The 20,214-nt window shown below is 45.8% G+C and overlaps 2 protein-coding genes across 2 annotated transcripts; both read left to right on the plus strand.

Annotated features, from left to right (window-relative positions):
- On the plus strand, nt 1-7,521 carry LOC142204131 (aldo-keto reductase family 1 member C1-like). Its single transcript, XM_075275397.1, has 9 exons — nt 1-108; nt 2,039-2,206; nt 2,344-2,460; nt 2,669-2,746; nt 2,928-3,050; nt 3,648-3,757; nt 4,218-4,383; nt 7,016-7,098; nt 7,479-7,521. Exons 1-9 carry the CDS (start codon nt 22-24, stop codon nt 7,519-7,521), a joined length of 975 nt encoding a protein of 324 aa, XP_075131498.1. The 5' UTR covers nt 1-21.
- Nucleotides 7,522-10,528: 3,007 nt separating this feature from the next.
- On the plus strand, nt 10,529-19,170 carry LOC142204122 (dihydrodiol dehydrogenase 3-like). Its single transcript, XM_075275384.1, has 9 exons — nt 10,529-10,672; nt 12,960-13,127; nt 13,255-13,371; nt 15,774-15,851; nt 16,330-16,452; nt 16,674-16,783; nt 17,784-17,949; nt 18,619-18,701; nt 18,870-19,170. The coding sequence occupies exons 1-9, from the start codon at nt 10,586-10,588 to the stop codon at nt 18,910-18,912; spliced, it is 975 nt and encodes a 324-aa protein (XP_075131485.1). The 5' UTR covers nt 10,529-10,585; the 3' UTR covers nt 18,913-19,170.
- Nucleotides 19,171-20,214: the final 1,044 nt, after the last annotated feature.

The following is a 20,214-nucleotide window of genomic DNA, read 5'->3' on the forward strand; positions in this document are numbered from 1 at the left end:
GACACTGGGACACGTCACACTATGACCCTCCAGCCCAACTCCTATGTCGTCTTGAATGATGGGCATAAAATGCCAGTGCTTGGATTTGGAACCTATGCCCCACCAACGGTGAGGAAATGTTGTATATCTTCTCTATTGTAGAACTTCTAGATATTCCCATAAGGAGTGACGTCACTACTCCCTGTGCCATCCCCACCCTACTCCTGATGGCCCTCTATGACTTCTATGGTGACTTTGTGTCAGGTAACTGTGTGAGCCATCACTAGTCACCAATCCTGATAGTAATTTCCCACCAGAGTCACCCAATATTTCATGACCATGGGCTTCATATCGAGGACATCAGGTTCAATGGGGGACAGAGGTTTTTTTCCCCAATTTTGTTCCCCAATTTTTTGAATTTCTAGCTCCTGAAAGCCCCCTGCTGCCAGTCTTACATTATTTTCTCTAAGGCTAACTTCCATCCACATCGGGAACTCCACTCAGGGCCTCTGGTCCAGAGACTATAGTAACACTTTAAAGGTCACAAATTGCAAAAACCCTCCTGAAATTGTCCCTTTTTTAATTTTACATTTTGAATTTATGGCTCAGATAAATATTCCTAGCGCAAAACTCCGATGCCTTATGCATATTTTAACCCTTTAGTGATCTAACACATTTTAGCCTTAAATCAGTATAATTTTCCCCCGTAGGCCTTCCCGTTTTCATGACTTTTTTACATTTTATTTCAGTGTAACATTAAGAGACCTTGTATTTTTTGGGAACTGTAGTGGGGATGTTAAATCATGGACATAAAATGCATGCGCAACTTTTTTATCTGGTGTCATGAGGGCAAAAAACTGTGGATACCCATCACTACTAGAGATGAGCGAACAGTAAAATGTTTGAGGTTCGATATTCGTTTCGAGTAGCCCCTCAATATTCGACTACTCGAATCGAATATTGAACCCTATTATAGTCCATGGGGGGGGAAATGCTCGTTTCAGGGGTAGGCAACGTTCGATCAAATTATACTTACCAAGTCCACGAGTGAGGGTCGGGCTGGATCCTCCAAGAAGTCTCCTTGCAGCGTCCCCGCGGCATCTTCCGGCTCTGAATTCACTCTGCCAGGCATCGGGCCTGGGCAGAGCCGACTGCGCATGTCCGCACTACAAGCGATGCCTGGCAGAGTGAATTCAGAGCCGGAAGATGCCGCGGGGAAGCTGCACGGAGAAGACTGCTAAAGGTAGGAGAAGAACCAGCGTTGATTGACCAACTGTATAGCATTCGGCCAATCAACGCTGGTTCTGCATCGAACTTTTATATTCGAATAGCGAGTGGTACTCGATCGAGTACGAGTATTTCGAATACCGTAGTATTCGATCAAATACCTACTCGATCGAGTACTACTCGCTCATCTCTAATCACTACCCATTATAGTCATCACGATTAGGGTTGAGCCGATCTTGAGATTCCAAAATCCGATTTCTGATCATTTTCCAGCCAATCCTGATCCCGATTGTGAAATTTGCTCGATCGCCGATTGGAATCCGATCTTTCCAATCCCGATCACTCAACCCTATCCACGATCTGTTGTTGTCTGGACCACAAAAGCAGATCAAACCACACAAATGTGAACATACTCAAATATTGCCATGCAAGATTATCCGTACCACTTTCCTGGTAAGGAGAAATCCTTGAGACTCCCCTAAGAGCTTAAAAATCTCTAGGGACCCCCTCAAACTTACCTCTCCTTGTGACAAATTACGAATTACTAAAAATTTGCGCCACTTTTTTGGCTTAAAAAAAGTTGAAAAATTTAAAAAATTCAAAGTTGACTCAAGATCCATCAGCAATTCCAGACTCAATGGTGTAGAACTTAGCCAGGGCACACGGTTTCTTGACGTTATACCATGCCTGCCTCATGATTAATTTACCCGCATCCTCCACCAAGGCAAGGGACATCAAGTCCAGTGTACAGTTTATTGTGCTCCAGTAGAGATATTAATAACTGATATTTTTCATAGAAAATCCCTTTAATAATCCATTTTACTTCACCCAGTACACCAAAGAACAGGCTGAGGAGAGCACCAAGGTGGCCATCGAGGTCGGATATCGCCACATCAACTGCTCCTTTATGTATGGCAATGAGGTCCAGGTTGGCCGAGGCATTAACTCAAAGATCGCTGATGGGACGGTGAAGAGAGAAGACATTTTTCACACGGGGAAGGTGACCATATTGTTTTCTAGCATTAAAAATTCGATCAACAAAATTTTTCTAGATTTACCGGTTTTCTTGTTAACTTTACCACTAGGGGGCGATACTTGTGTTAATTTTTTATTTTTATTTTTAATTGATGTCTGCAGCTTTGGAATAATAGCCACAGTCCTGAGAGAGTCCGGCCGGCCCTGGAACGGTCTCTGAGGGATTTGCAGCTGGATTATCTGGATCTCTTCCTTATCCACACGCCTCTAGAGTGTAAGGTTTGTCCATCTTACATTATTATTCTTATTATTCTACTCTGGTCACACCCAAAGCACATAATGGAACAGGCGATGATAAGCAGGGGCGTTGCGAGTCCTAACTGGAGCTGGGTAATCTGACATCAAAGAGAACGTTTCCATACAGCTCCGGTTGTGACTAGAGAAGATATGATGTCACTAAACTGAACCTTGTCTTTTTCTCCTCCAGCCTGGAGACGATCTCTTTCCTATTGATGAAAACGGGAAAACAATTTATCATCACACAGATATCCGGGAGACATGGAAGGTGAATTATAAGGAAAGGTGGCGGTAGGCGAATGTGATAATTTTTTTTTGTTCCCTTGTAATACCACATTTCACCTGTAGTGGTCACTGCAGTCACAGATTCCTGTAGTTATATTTACTGATGGCCGGGGTGGCCTTGCTGACTTTTTTGTTGCAGCGCTGACAAATCTGGTTATTTCTAGGCCATGGAGGTGTGTAAGGATGCCGGGCTCGTCCGATCCATCGGGGTCTCCAATTTTAATTGCAGGCAATTGGAACTAATACTCAACATGCCGGGGCTGAAGTACAAGCCAGTGTGTGACCAGGTGACTATTAAAATGGCCCCCCTTTCCCGACAGGGCCTCTAGTACATATGTTGCTGTGGTCAGGGACCATTCACAGCTTTAATAGAAATCGTCCCTATACTGCAGGCTACTGATGGCTATTATACTGGGGATGTGTGCAATGAAGACATTATACTGTAGGGGGCACTGAGGAGCAGTATACAGAGTGGGTGCACTATATATGGTGCAGACTTTCCATAGTCAGATGTATTCCTTCAAATGTGAATTTCCTGCTGTCTCGGTCTCTGTTCTTGCCATCAGACTTGTCAATTACCCAGAATGTCCAAATATTCCAGGATCTTATTACAAATATCCTAATACCCTGATGCGATAATATTATAAGATAAGATAAGATAATCCTTTAATAGTCCCACTATGGGGAAATTTCAGCAATTTCAGGAATTGGCAGCAGAGGCGCACAGATAATAAAGCACCCTGACATTCCTATAATAAGAAACATATAGATCCAGCAGACCGCACAGGTCCCAACCCTTGTGAGATCTGTAATGTCAGCCATATTGTTTATGTTGCAATTTAAAAGCATACAAATTAACCAAATGATGTATTATCTGTATACAGGTAGAATGTCATATATACCTCCCCCAGAGCAAACTACTGGAGTTCTGCAAGTCACATGACATTGTACTGGTCAGCTATGGAGTCCTGGGGTCCAGCAGAGCAGAGAACTGGTAAGAAATAGCGCAGAAGAAGAGGAAATAATGGAGTCCGAGGGCGGAGAGACACAGAATATAATATAACCTCACATGTATATGCAAGAAAGAACTATTGTCTATATAACGTCATAAGTACTATGGGAATATAATGATATGTTACATGAATATAACTACTATAAGGGTAAGTTCACACGATGTAACGTTGTATACACGTGCCGGCAGATGACGCGCTCAAAATGCTCCCATTGATTTCAATGGGAGTTAGAAGAATATACGCCACGTTATTTTGTGCCCGTGATTTTGCGGCCGCCGGATCACGCTGATCACACAAGATCACGCTCAACGTTACATCATGTGAACTTACCCTAATACTGCTCCTATATACAAGAATATAACAAGATCTATTCTTAGGACCACCCATTTAATAGAAGGGTTGAGAATTCAGTTCATTAATATTTTGTCCCCTCTGGGCCAGGATTGACCAGGATGCCCCCCGACTGCTTGAAGACCCTGTGTTAAATGCAGTCGCTAAGAAGGTGAACCGCACACCGGCCCAGGTGGCCGAGCGACATCTGCTGCAGAAGGGAATTGTCGTCCTTGCAAAAAGTTTCAGCCCTGAGAGGATCAAAGAAAACTTCCAGGTCAGATTATATTACATGGCTGCCCCAATAAATAGTGATTTCATAGTAATAACACTTTATAGTGGAATTATTTAACCCTTTTAAGGATGTGGATCACCAGACTTCACTTTCTTCCTCTTACCTCTTCTTACTATTTGAATAATACAAAGGAAAACAAACATGCCATAGCCCTCATGCACAAAAAAAGCCCGGAAACGTGTCTGGTCCTGAACTAGGGAAAACAGCCTGGTTGTGAAGTGGTTAAAGGGAGTTTGTCACCAGAACCCAGCATGTCAACCCAGCCAGCAGATAAGAGATAAGATAAGATATTCCTTTAATAGTCCCACAATGGGGAAATTTCAGTGATACAGTTTCATAGATGGTACAGTAGTATATAACAAGAGAGAAACACATACAAGCTCATGGCAGATAGAGAAATACTAGGAATCATAGCAACTAAAAAGAAAGAAACACAGACACACTGCAGGATCATTTAGTTCTCTGTGCGGAGTGATGTTAATAATAATAATACAGCCGAATGTGGTTGGAGGACATGAGGAGGGGGGTCACAGCATGTAGATATAACAGGCAGAAAAACATTTTTGCAGAGGTGGGTGACATATGCAGCTATCATGATAACATGTGGCAGTTCCTTTGGTAGGTAGTGAGATCTCCTGCTCACAGCTGATAGTTCGGTATCTTGCATCAGCGCTATTGTCCATTAACCACAAAAAAAATGCCCCTAATGTCCTTCATCACAAGCCCTCCTCCTCCTCTTCCTTTCTTCTTACCACTGTGTTCTACTTCCCCAAAGAAGTCTGAAGCCATCCAGGTATACATGGTGCTGCTCTCTTGCCGAGCTTCCATAACTCCTGGGGTAGGTGGGTGATGGTAGGTTCCCAGGCTGTAGCAGAGTCCCACGTGTCCACAGTAATAGAAAGAAATACCAGTCAGCTGTAGCATCTTCACACATCAGCAATAGACGCCAAGATAGATAGGTTAGGTGAGTTTTTGTCCAGGTTTTTGGCTTCACGGATGCCGCCATTACAGCAGCTCATTTGCATATCAACAGAAATGGCGATATCTTGGCAACGGAGGCTCCGATCCACAAAGGGAAAACACCGACTGATTCAGGTGGCCCTAACTAGAGATGAGCGAACAGCGTTCTATCGAACACATGTTCGATCGGATATCACGCTGTTCGCCATGTTCGAATCGAATCGAACACCGCGTGGTAAAGTGCGCCAAAATTCGATTCCCCTCCCACCTTCCCTGGCGCCTTTTTTGGACAGGAACTACGACAACGGGGGCATTGAAAAAAATTGGAAAAAGTCATTGGCTGCCGAAATCAGGTGACCTCCATTTTAGACGAATAGTGGATTTCAAATCCAGGTCATATGAGAATGTGAACTTTGTGACTATGAGACAGGGATAGCTGTACAGGCAGGGATAGCTAGGGATAACCTTTATTTAGGGGGGAATGTTATTAAAAATAACTTTTTGGGGCTCTATCGGGTGTGTAATTGTGATTTTTGTGAGATAAACTTTTTCCCATAGGAATGCATTGGCCAGCGCTGATTGGCCAGAGTACGGAATTCGGCCAATCAGCGCTGGCTCTGCTGTAGGAGGCGGAGTCTAAGATCGCTCCACACCAGTCTCCATTCTGGTCCGACCTTAGACTCCGCCTCCTCCAGCCGAGCCAGCGCTGATTGGCCGAATTCCGTACTCTAGCCAATCAGCGCTGGCCAATGCATTCTACTGGCATGATGAAGCAGAGTGTGCACAAGGGTTCAAGCACACACTCAGCTCTGATGTAGCAGAGCCAAGGGTGCACAAGGGTTCAAGTGCACCCTCGGCTCTGCTACATCAGAGCCGAGGGTGCGCTTGAACCCTTGTGCACACTCTGCTTCATCACGCCAATAGAATGCATTGGCCAGCGCTGATTGGCCAGAGTACGGAATTCGGCCAATCAGCGCTGGCTCTGCTGGAGGAGGCGGAGTCTAAGGTTGGACCAGAATGGAGACTGGTGTGGAGCGATCTTAGACTCCGCCTCCTCCAGCAGAGCCAGCGCTGATTGGCCAGAGTACAGAATTTGGCCAATCAGCGCTGGCCAATGCATTCCTATGGGAAAAAGTTAGCTTGCGACAATCGCAGGCTGACAGGGATTTCCAAGTAATAAAGTGATTTATATGCCCCCAGACATGCTTCCCCTGCTGTCCCAGTGTCATTCCAGGGTGTTGGTATCATTTCCTGTGGTGTCATAGTGGACTTGGTGACCCTCCAGACACGGATTTGGGTTTCCCCCTTAACGAGTATATGTTCCCCATAGACTATAATGGGGTTCGAAACCCGTTCGAACAGTCGAACAGTAAGCGACTGTTCGAATCGGATTTCGAACCTCGAACATTTTGGTGTTCGCTCATCTCTAGCCCTGACCTATCTATCTGTGGGGCTGGGTCGACATGTTTTGTTCTGGTCACACTCCCTTTAAAAGTACATTTCCTGCTTTTTTATCTACTTTTTAATTTTTTGTTACTTTTTTGAAACTTGGGTGAAATTTTTTTGTAAACTTTCTAGTTGATTTTTGTATTATGGGGGCTCTGTGCACATGTTTTGTTTTTCAGGAGTTTTTAATTGCATTTTTCTCTTCCAGGTTTTTGACTTTGAATTAAGTGAAGAAGATATGAAAGCGCTCGATGGAATCAATAAGAAGCTGCGTTATCTGGATATGAATGTGTAAGGGTGTAAGGGTTTGCGCCCCTTTAAGTGCTCTCCTTGTATATTCTGCCTCTGACACTGTGCAGGCTGATTTCCAGGGCTGTATCTATAGGAATGTAGTGGTAGCCCTGAACACTGGAGGGCGCCAAAGTTCCCACTATTTTAAATGCCACGCCCACATCACAGGTTCTAGCCCCGCCCCTGGTGGCACAACACTAGGTGCATTGTGTCACTAGAAAAAATTTATAGCCTTCAAAGCACAGGTACACCCCCCCCCCATAAAAAAAAAAAAAATAGAATGTCCGGAATTGAAGTGGTTAATTAATGGACTGTAAAAAATTTTTTAGTTTATTTGAATTTTATCAATTTTTAAAAATATTTTATTTTTTTGCTTTCAGCTGGAAGGAACATCCAGAATTTCCCTTTCATGATGAATATTGAGAACATTGGACAATTTTTCTGGATTTATCCCGAGCTTTGGACCATCAATAAATAATTTGCAGTTCGTTGCCCTGCTCCACAACCCGTCCCTTTCTGTTCTTCCCGTACTGACCCCTCTTCACACCAATGTTGTGTCCCCATTGATATCAGTGGGTTTGGGTTTGGGTGAAGTTTGAAAATTTGGTTATAGCTCAGCCGAACTCGTCGAACCCAAACTTTGACGGGTTCACGCAATACTTCTCGGCAATGGAGGCAGCAAATCACAAGGGGAAACAGCGGCTGACCCTAACCTATCTCCAGGGGGCTGGGGTCACCAGTATTAGGAGTGGGGTCACATATGGACTCAAAATAAGAATTTGGTTTAAAAAATTCATCAAAAAACTAATGGAAATGGCACATGTGAGGTCAAAGGCAATCTTCAGTTCTGACCGGTCTTGAACTCATTATCTTTTGGCCTGTTATGCTTATGGTGTAAGTAAGGGTTAAAATTTTGTTGTTTTGATACTTCAAGGATGTGACTGATAGAGGAAGATCTCTGTAGACCAGAAGGAAGTCATTATAACAAGGGCGTCCAGCCCAACAGCTGCTTCAAGAAGAGTCTCGGCATTTTTCGACACCTTTAGGCCAGCCGTGTACAAAAGTTCAGATTCCATGTGTGTGTGTGTGTGTGTGTGTGTGTGTGGGGGGGGGGGGGGTTATTTTCTGCTGTACACATTGACATAACTCCCAACTTTTGAAGAACTGCGGCAAATGTAGCTCCACCCACTTTTATGTTGACTCCGCCCATTCTCATTCATTTTTCATGTGCCCCCACACAGTATAATCCTCCTACAGTCACCCGTAAATTATATGTCCCCCCTCCATCTCTGCCCCCAGATTCATGTCCCCACATCTCTGCCCCCAGATTCATGTCCCCCCATCTCTGCCCTCAGATTCATGTCCCCCATCTCTGCCCCAGATTCATGTCCCCACATCTCTGCCCCCAGATTCATGTCCCCCCATCTCTGCCCCCAAATTCATGTCCCCTCCATCTCTGCCCCCAGATTCATGTCCCCCCCATCTCTGCCCCCAGATTCATGTCCCCTATCTCTGCCCTCAGATTCATGTCCCCCATCTCTGCCCCCAGATTCATGTCCCCACATCTCTGCCCCCAGATTCATGTCCCCTCCATCTTTGCCCCCAGTTTAATGTCCCCCCTAGCTCTTCCCCAGATTCATGTCCCCCCATCTCTGCCCCGATTCATGTCCCCCATCTCTGCCCCCAGATTCATGTCCCCATCTCTGCCCCCAGATTCATGTCCCCCCATCTCTGCCCCCAGATTCATGTCCCTCATCTCTACCCCCAGATTCATGTCCCCATCTCTTCCCCCAGATTCATGTCCCCCATCTCTGCCCCCAGATTCATGTCCCCTCCATCTCTGCCCCCAGATTCATGTCCCCCCATCTCTGCCCCCAGATTCATGTCCCCATCTCTGCCCCCAGATTCATGTCCCTTCATCTCTGCCCCCAGATTCATGTCCCCTCCATCTCTGCCCCCAGATTCATATCCCCTCCATCTTTGCCCCCAGTTTCATGTCCCCCCATCTCTGCCCCAGATTCATGTCCCCCCATCTCTGCCCCCAGATTCATGTCCCCCATCTCTGCCCCCAGATTCATGTCCCCCATCTCTGCCCCCAGATTCATGCCCCCCATCTCTGCCCCCAGATTCATGTCCCCCATCTCTGCCCCCAGATTCATGTCCCCCATCTCTACCCCCAGATTCATGTCCCTCCATCTCTGCCCCAGATTCATGTCCCCTCCATCTCTGCCCCCAGATTCATGTCCCCCATCTCTACCCCCAGATTCATGTCCCTCCATCTCTGCCCCAGATTCATGTCCCCTCCATCTCTGCCTCCAGATTCATGCCCCCCATCTCTGTCCCCAGATTCATGTCCCCCAACTCTGTCCCCAGATTCATGTCCCCCCATCTCTGCCCCCAGATTCATGTCCCCCCATCTTTGCCCCCAGATTCATGTCCCCCCATCTCTGCCCCCAGTGTCATGCCGTCCCCTCCTTCATCTGCCCCCAGTTTCATGTTCCACCTCAATGTGTACACACATTAAACTCACCTTTTCCTCGCTCCCCCGCTGCTCTCTTCGCAGTCTCGCTAACACAGTTGTGGGTGCGATGTGACGTCATCACATCGCGACTACACAGCCACTAGCCGGAGTGCCGCGGCAAAGCAAAGAGCTGAGCTGTGACAGCTCCTTGCTTTAGTTGCGTATGTATTCAACTCAAATCTGCATCCTCCAGATGCAGATCTGAGTTGAAATCGGGACATACCTCCCGCCATTTGGGACCGCGGGACACGTCATCGAAATCGTGAATGTCCCGCGGAAATCGGGACGGTTGGGAGGTATGCATTGGAGACCCTATCCTGAATTCATGGCGAAAAAATGGCTTACCTGTTGACAACCAAAATGGCGGCCATACAGATCCTATAGAAGGTTCCAGTTGGAATTCGTAGATTCCTAAATACCAAAGCTGCTTACTTTTAATAAGACCATGGGGGTTCTATCCCAACATAGGTTCCTATGATGGTGGGCCGAAGGACCCTCAGTCCGACCCTGAACTCGGTGTTAGAATACGGGACACAGGATCTAGATATTTTTGTTTTTGCTCGTCATTTGTCTCCTCCATTGTCCCTAATTCTCGTCCCCTTAATCTTTGACTATTCTGACCTTACCAGTCAGGACTCATCATTAGCTATGGTCTGTGCCAAAACTGATAAAATTTACCTAATATTTTCTTAAAATTTTTCTTCCGAGCCCAGTAAATCATGAAACAAAAAGTTCCCTTTGTCCACTAGAGGTCGCTGCCGTCATATGAAGTTCGGAGCAGGGATCTCTTTCCCCAAGCCGGGCCTCCTAATATAACAGATCTAGTCAGAGGGAATAGCCGGAGCGGAAAATTCATCGGCCCCGAACAGTGTAATATGGTTAAGGGAGGGCCATGGGCTGCATAAAAAAATTAGTCCCAGTCTACAAAGCATCCATTCAGCACGAGACTCCGAGACACATCACACTATGGCTCTCAAGCCGGACTCCTATGTTGTGCTCAACGATGGCCATAAGATGCCAGTGCTTGGATTTGGCACTTTTGCCCCACCAACGGTGAGTGAATATTGGGTAATGCTCAGGTTCCATGTAGTAGCACATTGAGATGCTCCTATAAGGAGTGATATCTCTGCTGTATTTCAATTTGGTCACTGGTGGGCGCTGTCGAGGAGCGTAGGATGCCTGACAGATCCGAATCTAGTCAGTAGGATCACTTGGGATCATTAGATGGAGTGTTTTTACAGTTTCTCTGTTCTGGTCGTAGGACAGACCTCAAGAGCAGATGAAATACTGCAAATGTGAACACACCCAAATACAACTGTTCTAGATTATCCGTATCGGCCCAACTTTCCTAATAAGGAGAGATCCTGCTGACTCCTGTAAGAGCTTGTGAAAGACCCCACAGTATAATAGCTAATGAGTGTCAACAATTCGTTGGAATATTATACTGTGTGGAGGGGCCACTATGGGACATTATACCGTATAATGGTGTACATGTATACTTTGACAGAACTTTGGTAGGAGCCCTGACAGTGTCATACACTATGTATTATAGATAGGTTCCTAGGAGTCCTGACAGTGTCATACACTATGTATTATAGATAGGTTCCTAGGAGCCCTGACAGTGTTATACACTATGTATTATAGATAGGTTCCTAGGAGCCCTGACAGTGTCATACACTATGTATTATAGATAGGTTCCTAGGAGCCCTGACAGTGTCATACACTATGTATTATAGATAGGTTCCCGGGAGCCCTGACAGCAGTGGCGTAACTACCACCATAGCAGCGGTAGCAGCTGCCACAGGGCCCGGGACATTAGGGGCCCGGTGACAGCTGCTACTGCTGCTATCATTATGCTCGGAGGTCTTTTCGGACCCCCGAGTATAATGATCGGGCCCCCCTGTTGGTGGAATACTTTCCACCAACAGGGGGCCCCGAAGCTGCAGCAACGGCTGAGACACAGGAGCTGCAGCTCTGGCTCCTGTCAGCGCTGCAGGACACTCCCCCTCTCTCCCCCCTCCCTTTCTCTGCTGTCCTCTGCCAACCAATGAGAGGAGGAGGCGGGGCTTATCCCTGCCGTCCAGCACAGAAGAGAAGAGGAAGAAGCTGCTCCAGGAAAATGAAACTGAAGCTACACAGGTACGTACTGGGGTTACTTATTACTATCAGGCATTTGGGGGGATTACTTGTGTTTTAGTAACTCCATGTGCCTCATAGTAATAGCAGTTAACCCCATCATCTCCCTCACATTAACCCCTGTTTGCCTCACCATAAGAGTTACTGATATGTGAGACATTTGGGGGTAATAGTAATGAAGATACTTTATTATTACCTCCATGTCTCTCACATATCAGTAACTCTTATGGTGAGGCACACAGGGGTTAATGTGAGGGAGATGATGGGGTTAACTGCTATTACTATGAGGCACATGGAGTTACTAAATTGTAATGCACAGGACCAGATTTTTTTTTATCCACAATTTGTCCTGGTATAGCGGTCAGCAGTGACAGTATTTAGTCCTGTAGGGGCCACTAAGGGACATAATACTGTGTGCAGGGGGCCACTATTGGGTATAATACTGTGTGCAGGGGCCACTATGGGACATAATACTGTGTGCAGGGGCCACTATTGGGTATAATACTGTGTGCAGGGGCCACTATGGGACATAATACTGTGTGCAGGGGCCACTAAGGGACATAATACTGTGTGCAGGGGCCACTATGGGACATAATACTGTGTGCAGGGGCCACTAAGGGACATAATACTGTGTGCAGGGGCCACTAAGGGACATAATACTGTGTGCAGGGGCCACTATGGGACATAATAGAGCGCGCAGGAATGCGTAGGAGGGACTCGGTCGAGATCTTCGGTGTCGGGGGGGCCCCATGTCAAAAGTTCGCCACGGGGCCCCGCCATTCCTAGTTACGCCACTGCCTGACAGTGTCATACACTATGTATTATAGATAGGTTCTTAGGAGCCCTGACAGTGACATACACTATGTATTATAGATAGGTTCCTAGGAGCCCTGACAGTGTCATACACTATGTATTATAGATAGGTTCTTAGGAGCCCTGACAGTGTCATACACTATGTATTATAGATAGGTTCCTGACAGTGTTATACACTGGTTTCTCCAGAGATGAGGACACTCTTGGTAGCTGCTCCCTGCTCTGATTAGTAAAGGAGGGGCCATATTGGGGAAGCCATATTTTCAGCACAGGAATTGCGCTCCAGTAGATGGATCAGAGACATACCTATATATATTAAGGTCATTTTTTTCCTTAGATTTTAAAGCAGAAAACCCCTTTAATAATCCTTATTACATCTTATTCTACTCAGTACACCAAAGAACAGGCTGGGGAGAGCACCAAGGTGGCCATTGAGGTCGGGTATCGTCACATCGATGGTTCCATTATGTATGGAAACGAGGTCCAAGTCGGTCGAGCCATTAACTCAAAGATCGCTGATGGGACGGTGAAGAGAGAAGACATTTTTTACACTGGGAAGGTGACCATATCTTTTTGGAAACATTTAAATTGTGATCAATGAGAGATATTCTAGATTTACCTAGATTCTCATTAAAATGACCTCTAGGGGGCGATACTCAGATGCTTTTTTTCATTTATTTCTATAGCTCTGGAATAATTATCACACTCCCGAGAGAGTCCGCCTCGCCCTGGAGAAATCTCTGAGGGATATGCAATTGGATTACTTGGATCTCTTCCTTTTCCACACACCCGTGGAGTTCAAGGTTTGTCCAGCGATGGATTTTGTAACGTGTAGTATTTTTTTTGTAGGCCCTGTTCACATTTGCCTGGAAAATTCTTAAATTGCATAAGATTTGATACAGTGACATTCTTCCCATCAAAACAATGGCACCATAATGGAATCCTAAAGGGCTTTATTGTAAGTCAATGGCAGTGGGGTACGGTCCACCTTGGGGCACTGCAGATTTTTTTTTGCATGTTTGTGCTGTTGTTTGGAATTTGTCCTTTTAATGGATTGAACCATTATGGAATGGGAGCAGAAACTTGGTATGACCCATGTAGAGTGTTCTGGGAAGGAAGAGGAGGCAAGGTGTCTTCTCCGGTCCTTGAAAGTGAGAAGGGGAACTGGGGCTCCAACTAATGTGGAGACCACCCAACGAGTTCAGTCCTTTGTGGATCCAGCAGACATGAGATGGGAGTTATCCCTGCTTGGCTAATCTTATACAGAGTGTGGCAGATACAAAGCTGAGTATAAGATATCTTAGAGCCACAACCCTTCGCCAGAGGATTAAAAAGGCAACCTACTGATCTACATCCGTCAGTGAGAACCTGTAGAGTCCTGATACATTTTTTGGAGAAACTCTACTACCTTGCATGTCCCCTCAGCACTGAACCAGCCCAGGGACAGAGCAGCAAGAGTTGGTCATGACTGTGACTACCACAAGCACTACTCCTCCCAACGTCATGGCCTCCCCAATAGGTTTCTGACGCTTCTAGTGGCATCACACACAGAATCTATCCCCTCTTTGCTTTGTATCAGATCCATCATTTGGGTGAATAACCTCTATATTTTATGCAAGGCTCAAATTGCAAGTTGTCTCCACTAGTTGTTACCAAGCCAGAGTCAAAGGGTTTGAGTGTGTTGCTTAACAGACTGTGTAAGCCAAGTGGATCTATCCGCATTGTTGAAGCATCTAAAGACCGAATCCTGCCAAGAAACTTTATCTTTGTGCTGTTGACGTGACAAAACTGGAGAAACTTTGGATTACAAATTGTTCCAGCACCAGAGAGGTTAATCAGCCTTATCGTTGTGATGTCGTAACTCGAGTGAAATTCTTACAGTCCTGGATTGTGGTTTCCTGTGTTAGATATATTGCAACTGTTGGGGAAAAATGTTTTTGAAGATTTTTGTGCCAAAAATTGCAAGTTCGGAGACCTCGGCCATTGTGGGATTGATCATCACTGTGCCTAGAGACCAGCCCTGAACAGACCAGCCCTGAACAGACCAGCCCTGAACGGACCAGCTCTGTAGAATTTTTGCTGCGTCCCACATCGCTCCTCTGTAGAGGTTAATTTTTGGCTGTGGTGCGAAAGTCCTAGGCTGCCTAGCACCTCAGAAAAACTAAAGCAAGGAACTTATCTACAGCCCCTTGTTCCTATGGGGAGGTCCTATTGGCCAGAACAGAAGGAAGAGACTCTAGATGCCTCCACCTTGTGTAAGCCTGAACTCAGTCAAACCTACTCACATCCAAGACCACCTCTCTGACATCACCCAGAAACGGAGAGAAAGTTCATCAGAACTGCCCAAGACAATGAGTGAGCTGAACTCTTGTGATTTTCACTCCATCATGACCCATCTGCCACCTGTGTGAGACCTAAGCCAAGACCACAGCGACTGGTTATGGAGTGATGAGACCAAGGTCAGAGAGCTCCTCGTGGAGATCACTCCCATATCTGTTGCCAGAGCTAGCTGAAGCCTGTGTTGTTGCCCCCACCATGACAATTGTGACCCATTGTACCCACCTATTTATTGGGTTGCAGAATCTCAAACTGGAGCAGGAGAAGGTCTATTCCCATCACTGGGCTGGACGGGAGCCCCAAGTAGAGATTGAGGAGGTAGACCAGAGGAGAGGTGTAGTCCACCGGCTGTGGGTTCCTGGAGGAACAGTGGGACCACCTAAGGGTCTTTGCCCATCGGAGGTCTGTAAAGAGGCTTGGGCCTCCAGAACATCTATAAGATCTTCACCCTGGAGAGTTTACTTCACCATGAAGACCGGACCTAAATGCTACTGGGTGGCCAATATGGACTGAGTCCAGGTGTCGTCTCCTCTCCCGAGGCTTGGGAGGAATCTTCCACTGTTGTCCAGTGTTGCTGCTTTGTGTGGTGACCCAAATGTCGATGTTAACAAAGTCTGACTTGGAAGATTGTTTCCATTTCTTCACTTCTTATGCTCCAGTCACATCCAGAGCAGCACAGCATGCTTCCTACAGAATCTGAACCCGCAACGAGGACTCGTGAGTCCTAACTAGATTTGGTAAACAATGAACAATAAAGACAAATTTTAAATGCAGCTCTGGTGGTGACTAGAGAAGACATGATGTCACTAAATAGATATACTTAAAAAATTTACAAAAATGGCTGAAACCTGTTTCTTTTTCCCTCCAGCCCGGAGATGAGCTCTATCCTGAGGATGAAAACGGGAAACCATTTTTTCATTACACAGATATTTGCGATAAATGGAAGGTAAATTATAACCTCCCCCCCCCCTCATTAAGGTTTACTAAATTTAGGTTATGTCATTGCTCAGAAATTTCTGGAAAAAAGGGAAAAAAACTGCAAAAATAGCGACATCACCGGACAATGTGAAGGTTAATATATCATGTTGTGGCATTAAAGGGGAACCCCTCTATAGTATCCAGACCAGACAGAACCTAACAAAAAGCAGCATTCCCTCCAGCCCATCAGGCCCAGGCATGGGTTACGTTGTTTGACCATTCATTTGAATGATATAGTGTAATACCACATTTCACCCGTAGTGGTCGCTGCAGGTAAATCTGCCACAAACAATGTATCGAATTAATAACACATCAATAATTGTATCATTTTAAGTAACATTGTAAAACAATCAATTTTTGACTTTTGTCTCCAACTCTCCCCAAGACCGGCCCCAATTCTGACTCGTGGTCTTGATGACAAATTTGATAAATTTGGTTATTTCCAGGCTTTGGAGGCGTGCAAGGACGCTGGACTCGTCCGATCCATCGGTGTCTCCAATTTTAATCGTAGGCAGTTGGAACGGATTCTGAACATGCCGGGACTGAAGTACAAGCCAGTGTGTGACCAGGTGACTATCAAGTATTTCCTTCCTTCTACCCCTACATGGAGAACCTTCTGTCCACCTCGGTGACCAGTGCCCATGGGCCGTTCTACAGTTCAGAAGAGGATCGAGAAGACCATAAAACCTGTCCTGTTCCACAAAACATGTCCCCCCCTTATTTTGGAATAGGTGTAAGTCTACCCCTGGTATCGGCCTTACTCATAAGAGGATGTGTTTTCTCTGCACAGGTAGAATGTCATATATATCTCAACCAGAACAAGTTGCTGGAGTTCTGCAGGTCACATGACATTGTGCTGGTCGGATTCAGTGTCCTGGGGTCCAGCAGGTTAGAGAACTGGTAAGAACATGTATACTGGCGTACTGTACACTATGTGATCAAAAGTATCCAGACACCCCCAAAAACACCCGTTTTTCATATTCGGTGCATTGTGCTGCCCCCTACTGCCAGGTCCTCCATATCAGCGACCTCAGTAGACATTAGACATTGTGAGAGAGCAGAATGGGAGCTCACGGACTTTGAACGTGGTCAGGTGATTGGGCGTCACACATCACGCAGGTCAATGCCAAACGACGCCTCGGTGGGTGTAAGGAGCGTAAACATTGGACGATTGAACAGTGGAAAAACGTTGTGTGGAGTGACGAATCACGGTACACAATGTGGCGATCCGATGGCAGGGTGTGGGTATGGCGAATGCCAGCGTGTGTAGTGCCAAGAGGCGGTGGTGTTATACTGTGGTGGTGTTTTTCATGGAGGGGGCTTGCACCCCTTGTTGTTTTGCGTGGCACTATCACAGCACAGGCCTACATTGATGTATTAAACACCTTCTTGCTTCCCACTGGTGAAGAGCAATTCGGGGATGGCGAGTGCACCTTACAACACGATGGAGCACCTGTTCATACTGCACGGCCTGTGGCGGAGTGGTTACACGACAATAACATCTCTGTAATGGACTGGCCTGCACACAGTCCTGACCTGAATCCTATAGAAGACCTTTGGGATGTTTTGGAACGCCGACTTGGTGCCAGGCCTCACCGACCTACATGGATACCTCTCCTCCGTGAAGAATGGGCTGCCATTCCCCAAGAAACCTTCCAGCACCTGATTGAGCGTCTGCCTGCGAGAGTGGAAGCCGTCATCAAGGCTAAGGGTGGGCCAACACCATATTGTATCCGGCATTACCGATGGAGGGGCCGCCAACTTGTAAGTCATTCTCAGCCGGGTGTCCGGATACTTTTGATCACATAGTGTATGTAATAGTATCGAAAGGATAGAATGGAATCTCGGGGCTGATCCCGGAGACATCGCTCATTGTGTAATGTTTTTGCCTCTCGGCCAGGATTGACCAGAATGCCCCCGGAGTGCTCGACAACCCTGTGATAAACGCCATCGCTAAGAAGGTGAACCGCACACCGGCCCAGGTGGCCGAGCGACATCTGCTGCAGAAGGGAATTGTCGTCCTTGCAAAAAGCTTCACCCCCGAGAGGATCAAAGAAAACTTCCAGGTCAGATGATATTGCATGGCTGCTTCAAAAACTACAACCCAATGGCTCCCCCTGTGGCCCAAAAATCATGAACTACTTTCCTCTCCGCATGACTTGTGCGGACACCATGCGACAAACACACGGACCCCATTATAGTCTATGGGGTCCGTGTGCTTTCAGTGCTCACCTCTTGTCAATGACTTTGGTATTCCGTTGGGGGGGTCCCCATGCGGACTCCACGAACGGAATACCGAATACAGATGTGAACCAGTCCTTACTCTTTGGATTAAAAAATGAATGAATTACAAAAATTTTGGTTTTGAGAACATGGCCAGGAAAATAACAAAAACCAAAAAAATCATTGTGCCCTCAAAAGTTTAATGTTTTGTGTTATTAGTTGAATTTTTTTTTTTTATCGATGCATATTCAGCACCAGAAATGGGAAAAAATGGGAAAAAATATGAAAATCTCCTATTTTAAATTTAATTTTTAAAATTTGAAATTTTTTAAATTTGCAAAATTTCCATGCCTCGTTCGATGGCCACATTTTATTGAAATCTATTTTATTCTAATGCTTGTGTTCTTGTTTACTGATAGAACAAAAAAAAAAATTGGAATTTTTTTAGATATTTGTTTTTTTTTTTAGAACTAATAAAAACATTTGAATTGAATTTGATATTTCTATTCCAGGTTTTTGACTTCGAATTAAGTGAAGAAGATATGAAAGCTCTCGATGGACTCAATACAAACAGGCGTTACCTGGATTTGGCGGTGTGAGTGTCGTTCATGGCCATCAATTTTTCTGGATATTAGATAAAAAAAAAATCTAAAAATGTTTGGAGTTTGAATTTTTTAATTATTTTTAAATATTTATTTATAAAAAAAAAAAATAAATCGTATTTTATTTTTACATTTATTCATTTTGTTGTTCGGTATTTCAGTTGGAGCGAACACCCGGATTATCCGTTTCATGATGAATATTAAGAACATTGGACGGTGTCTCTGGATTTACCGCAGTCCGGCAGATTCTGGCCTTCAACGGATTGTATAATGTGCGATGCAGCTTCAGATTACATTAGCGGCAAGAGGAATATATTGTAGCTTGGACATAAAGGGAGTCTGTAACCAGAACCAGCATATCACCCCAGCCCTGCAGATAGATAGGTTAGTGTCACCAGAACCAGCATATCACCCCAGCCCTGCAGATAGATAGGTTAGTGTCACCAGACCCCAGCATATCACCCCAGCCCTGAAGATAGATAGGTTACTGTCACCAGAACTAGCATATCACCCCAGTCCTGCAGATAGATAGGTTAGTGTCACCAGAACCAGCATATCACCCCAGCCCTGCAGATAGATAGGTTACTGTCACCAGAACCAGCATATCACCCCAGCCCTGCAGATAGATAGGTTACTGTCACCAGACCCAGTATATCACCCCAGCCCTGCAGATAGATAGGTTACTGTCACCAGAACCAGCATATCACCCCAGCCCTGCAGATAGATAGGTTACTGTCACCAGAACCAGCATATCACCCCAGCCCTGCAGATAGATAGGTTACTGTCACCAGAGCCAGCATATCACCCCAGCCCTGCAGATAGATAGGTTACTGTCACCAGAACCAGCATATCACCCCAGCCCTGCAGATAGATAGGTTACTGTCACCAGAACCAGCATATCACCCCAGCCCTGCAGATAGATAGGTTACTGTCACCAGAGCCAGCATATCACCCCAGCCCTGCAGATAGATAGGTTACTGTCACCAGAACCAGCATATCACCCCAGCCCTGCAGATAGATAAGTTACTGTCACCAGAACCAGCATATCACCCCAGCCCTGCAGATAGATAGGTTAGTGTCACCAGAACCAGCATATCACCCCAGCCCTGCAGATAGATAGGTTAGTGTCACCAGACCCCAGCATATCACCCCAGCCCTGCAGATAGATAGGTTACTGTCACCAGAACTAGCATATCACCCCAGTCCTGCAGATAGATAGGTTAGTGTCACCAGAACCAGCATATCACCCCAGTCCTGCAGATAGATAGGTTAGTGTCACCAGAACCAGCATATCACCCCAGCCCTGCAGATAGATAGGAGCCTATGTATTCAACTCATCTGCGTCAACTCATATGCTCACATAGCGTGAAACAGCTGTTGCCTGTATTATGCTCTGTGCTGTGTTCCCTTCCATATGTTTATATTGAGATGAAATAAAGGACTGACTTCTATTTATCTCCCTGGTCGGGTGAGCGCCCCCTGTTGCTCTTTTCTTACTTCTAGAAG

Source organism: Leptodactylus fuscus, chromosome 5, assembly GCF_031893055.1.
Source record: "Leptodactylus fuscus isolate aLepFus1 chromosome 5, aLepFus1.hap2, whole genome shotgun sequence".
In the NCBI taxonomy this organism is placed as follows: domain Eukaryota; kingdom Metazoa; phylum Chordata; class Amphibia; order Anura; family Leptodactylidae; genus Leptodactylus; species Leptodactylus fuscus.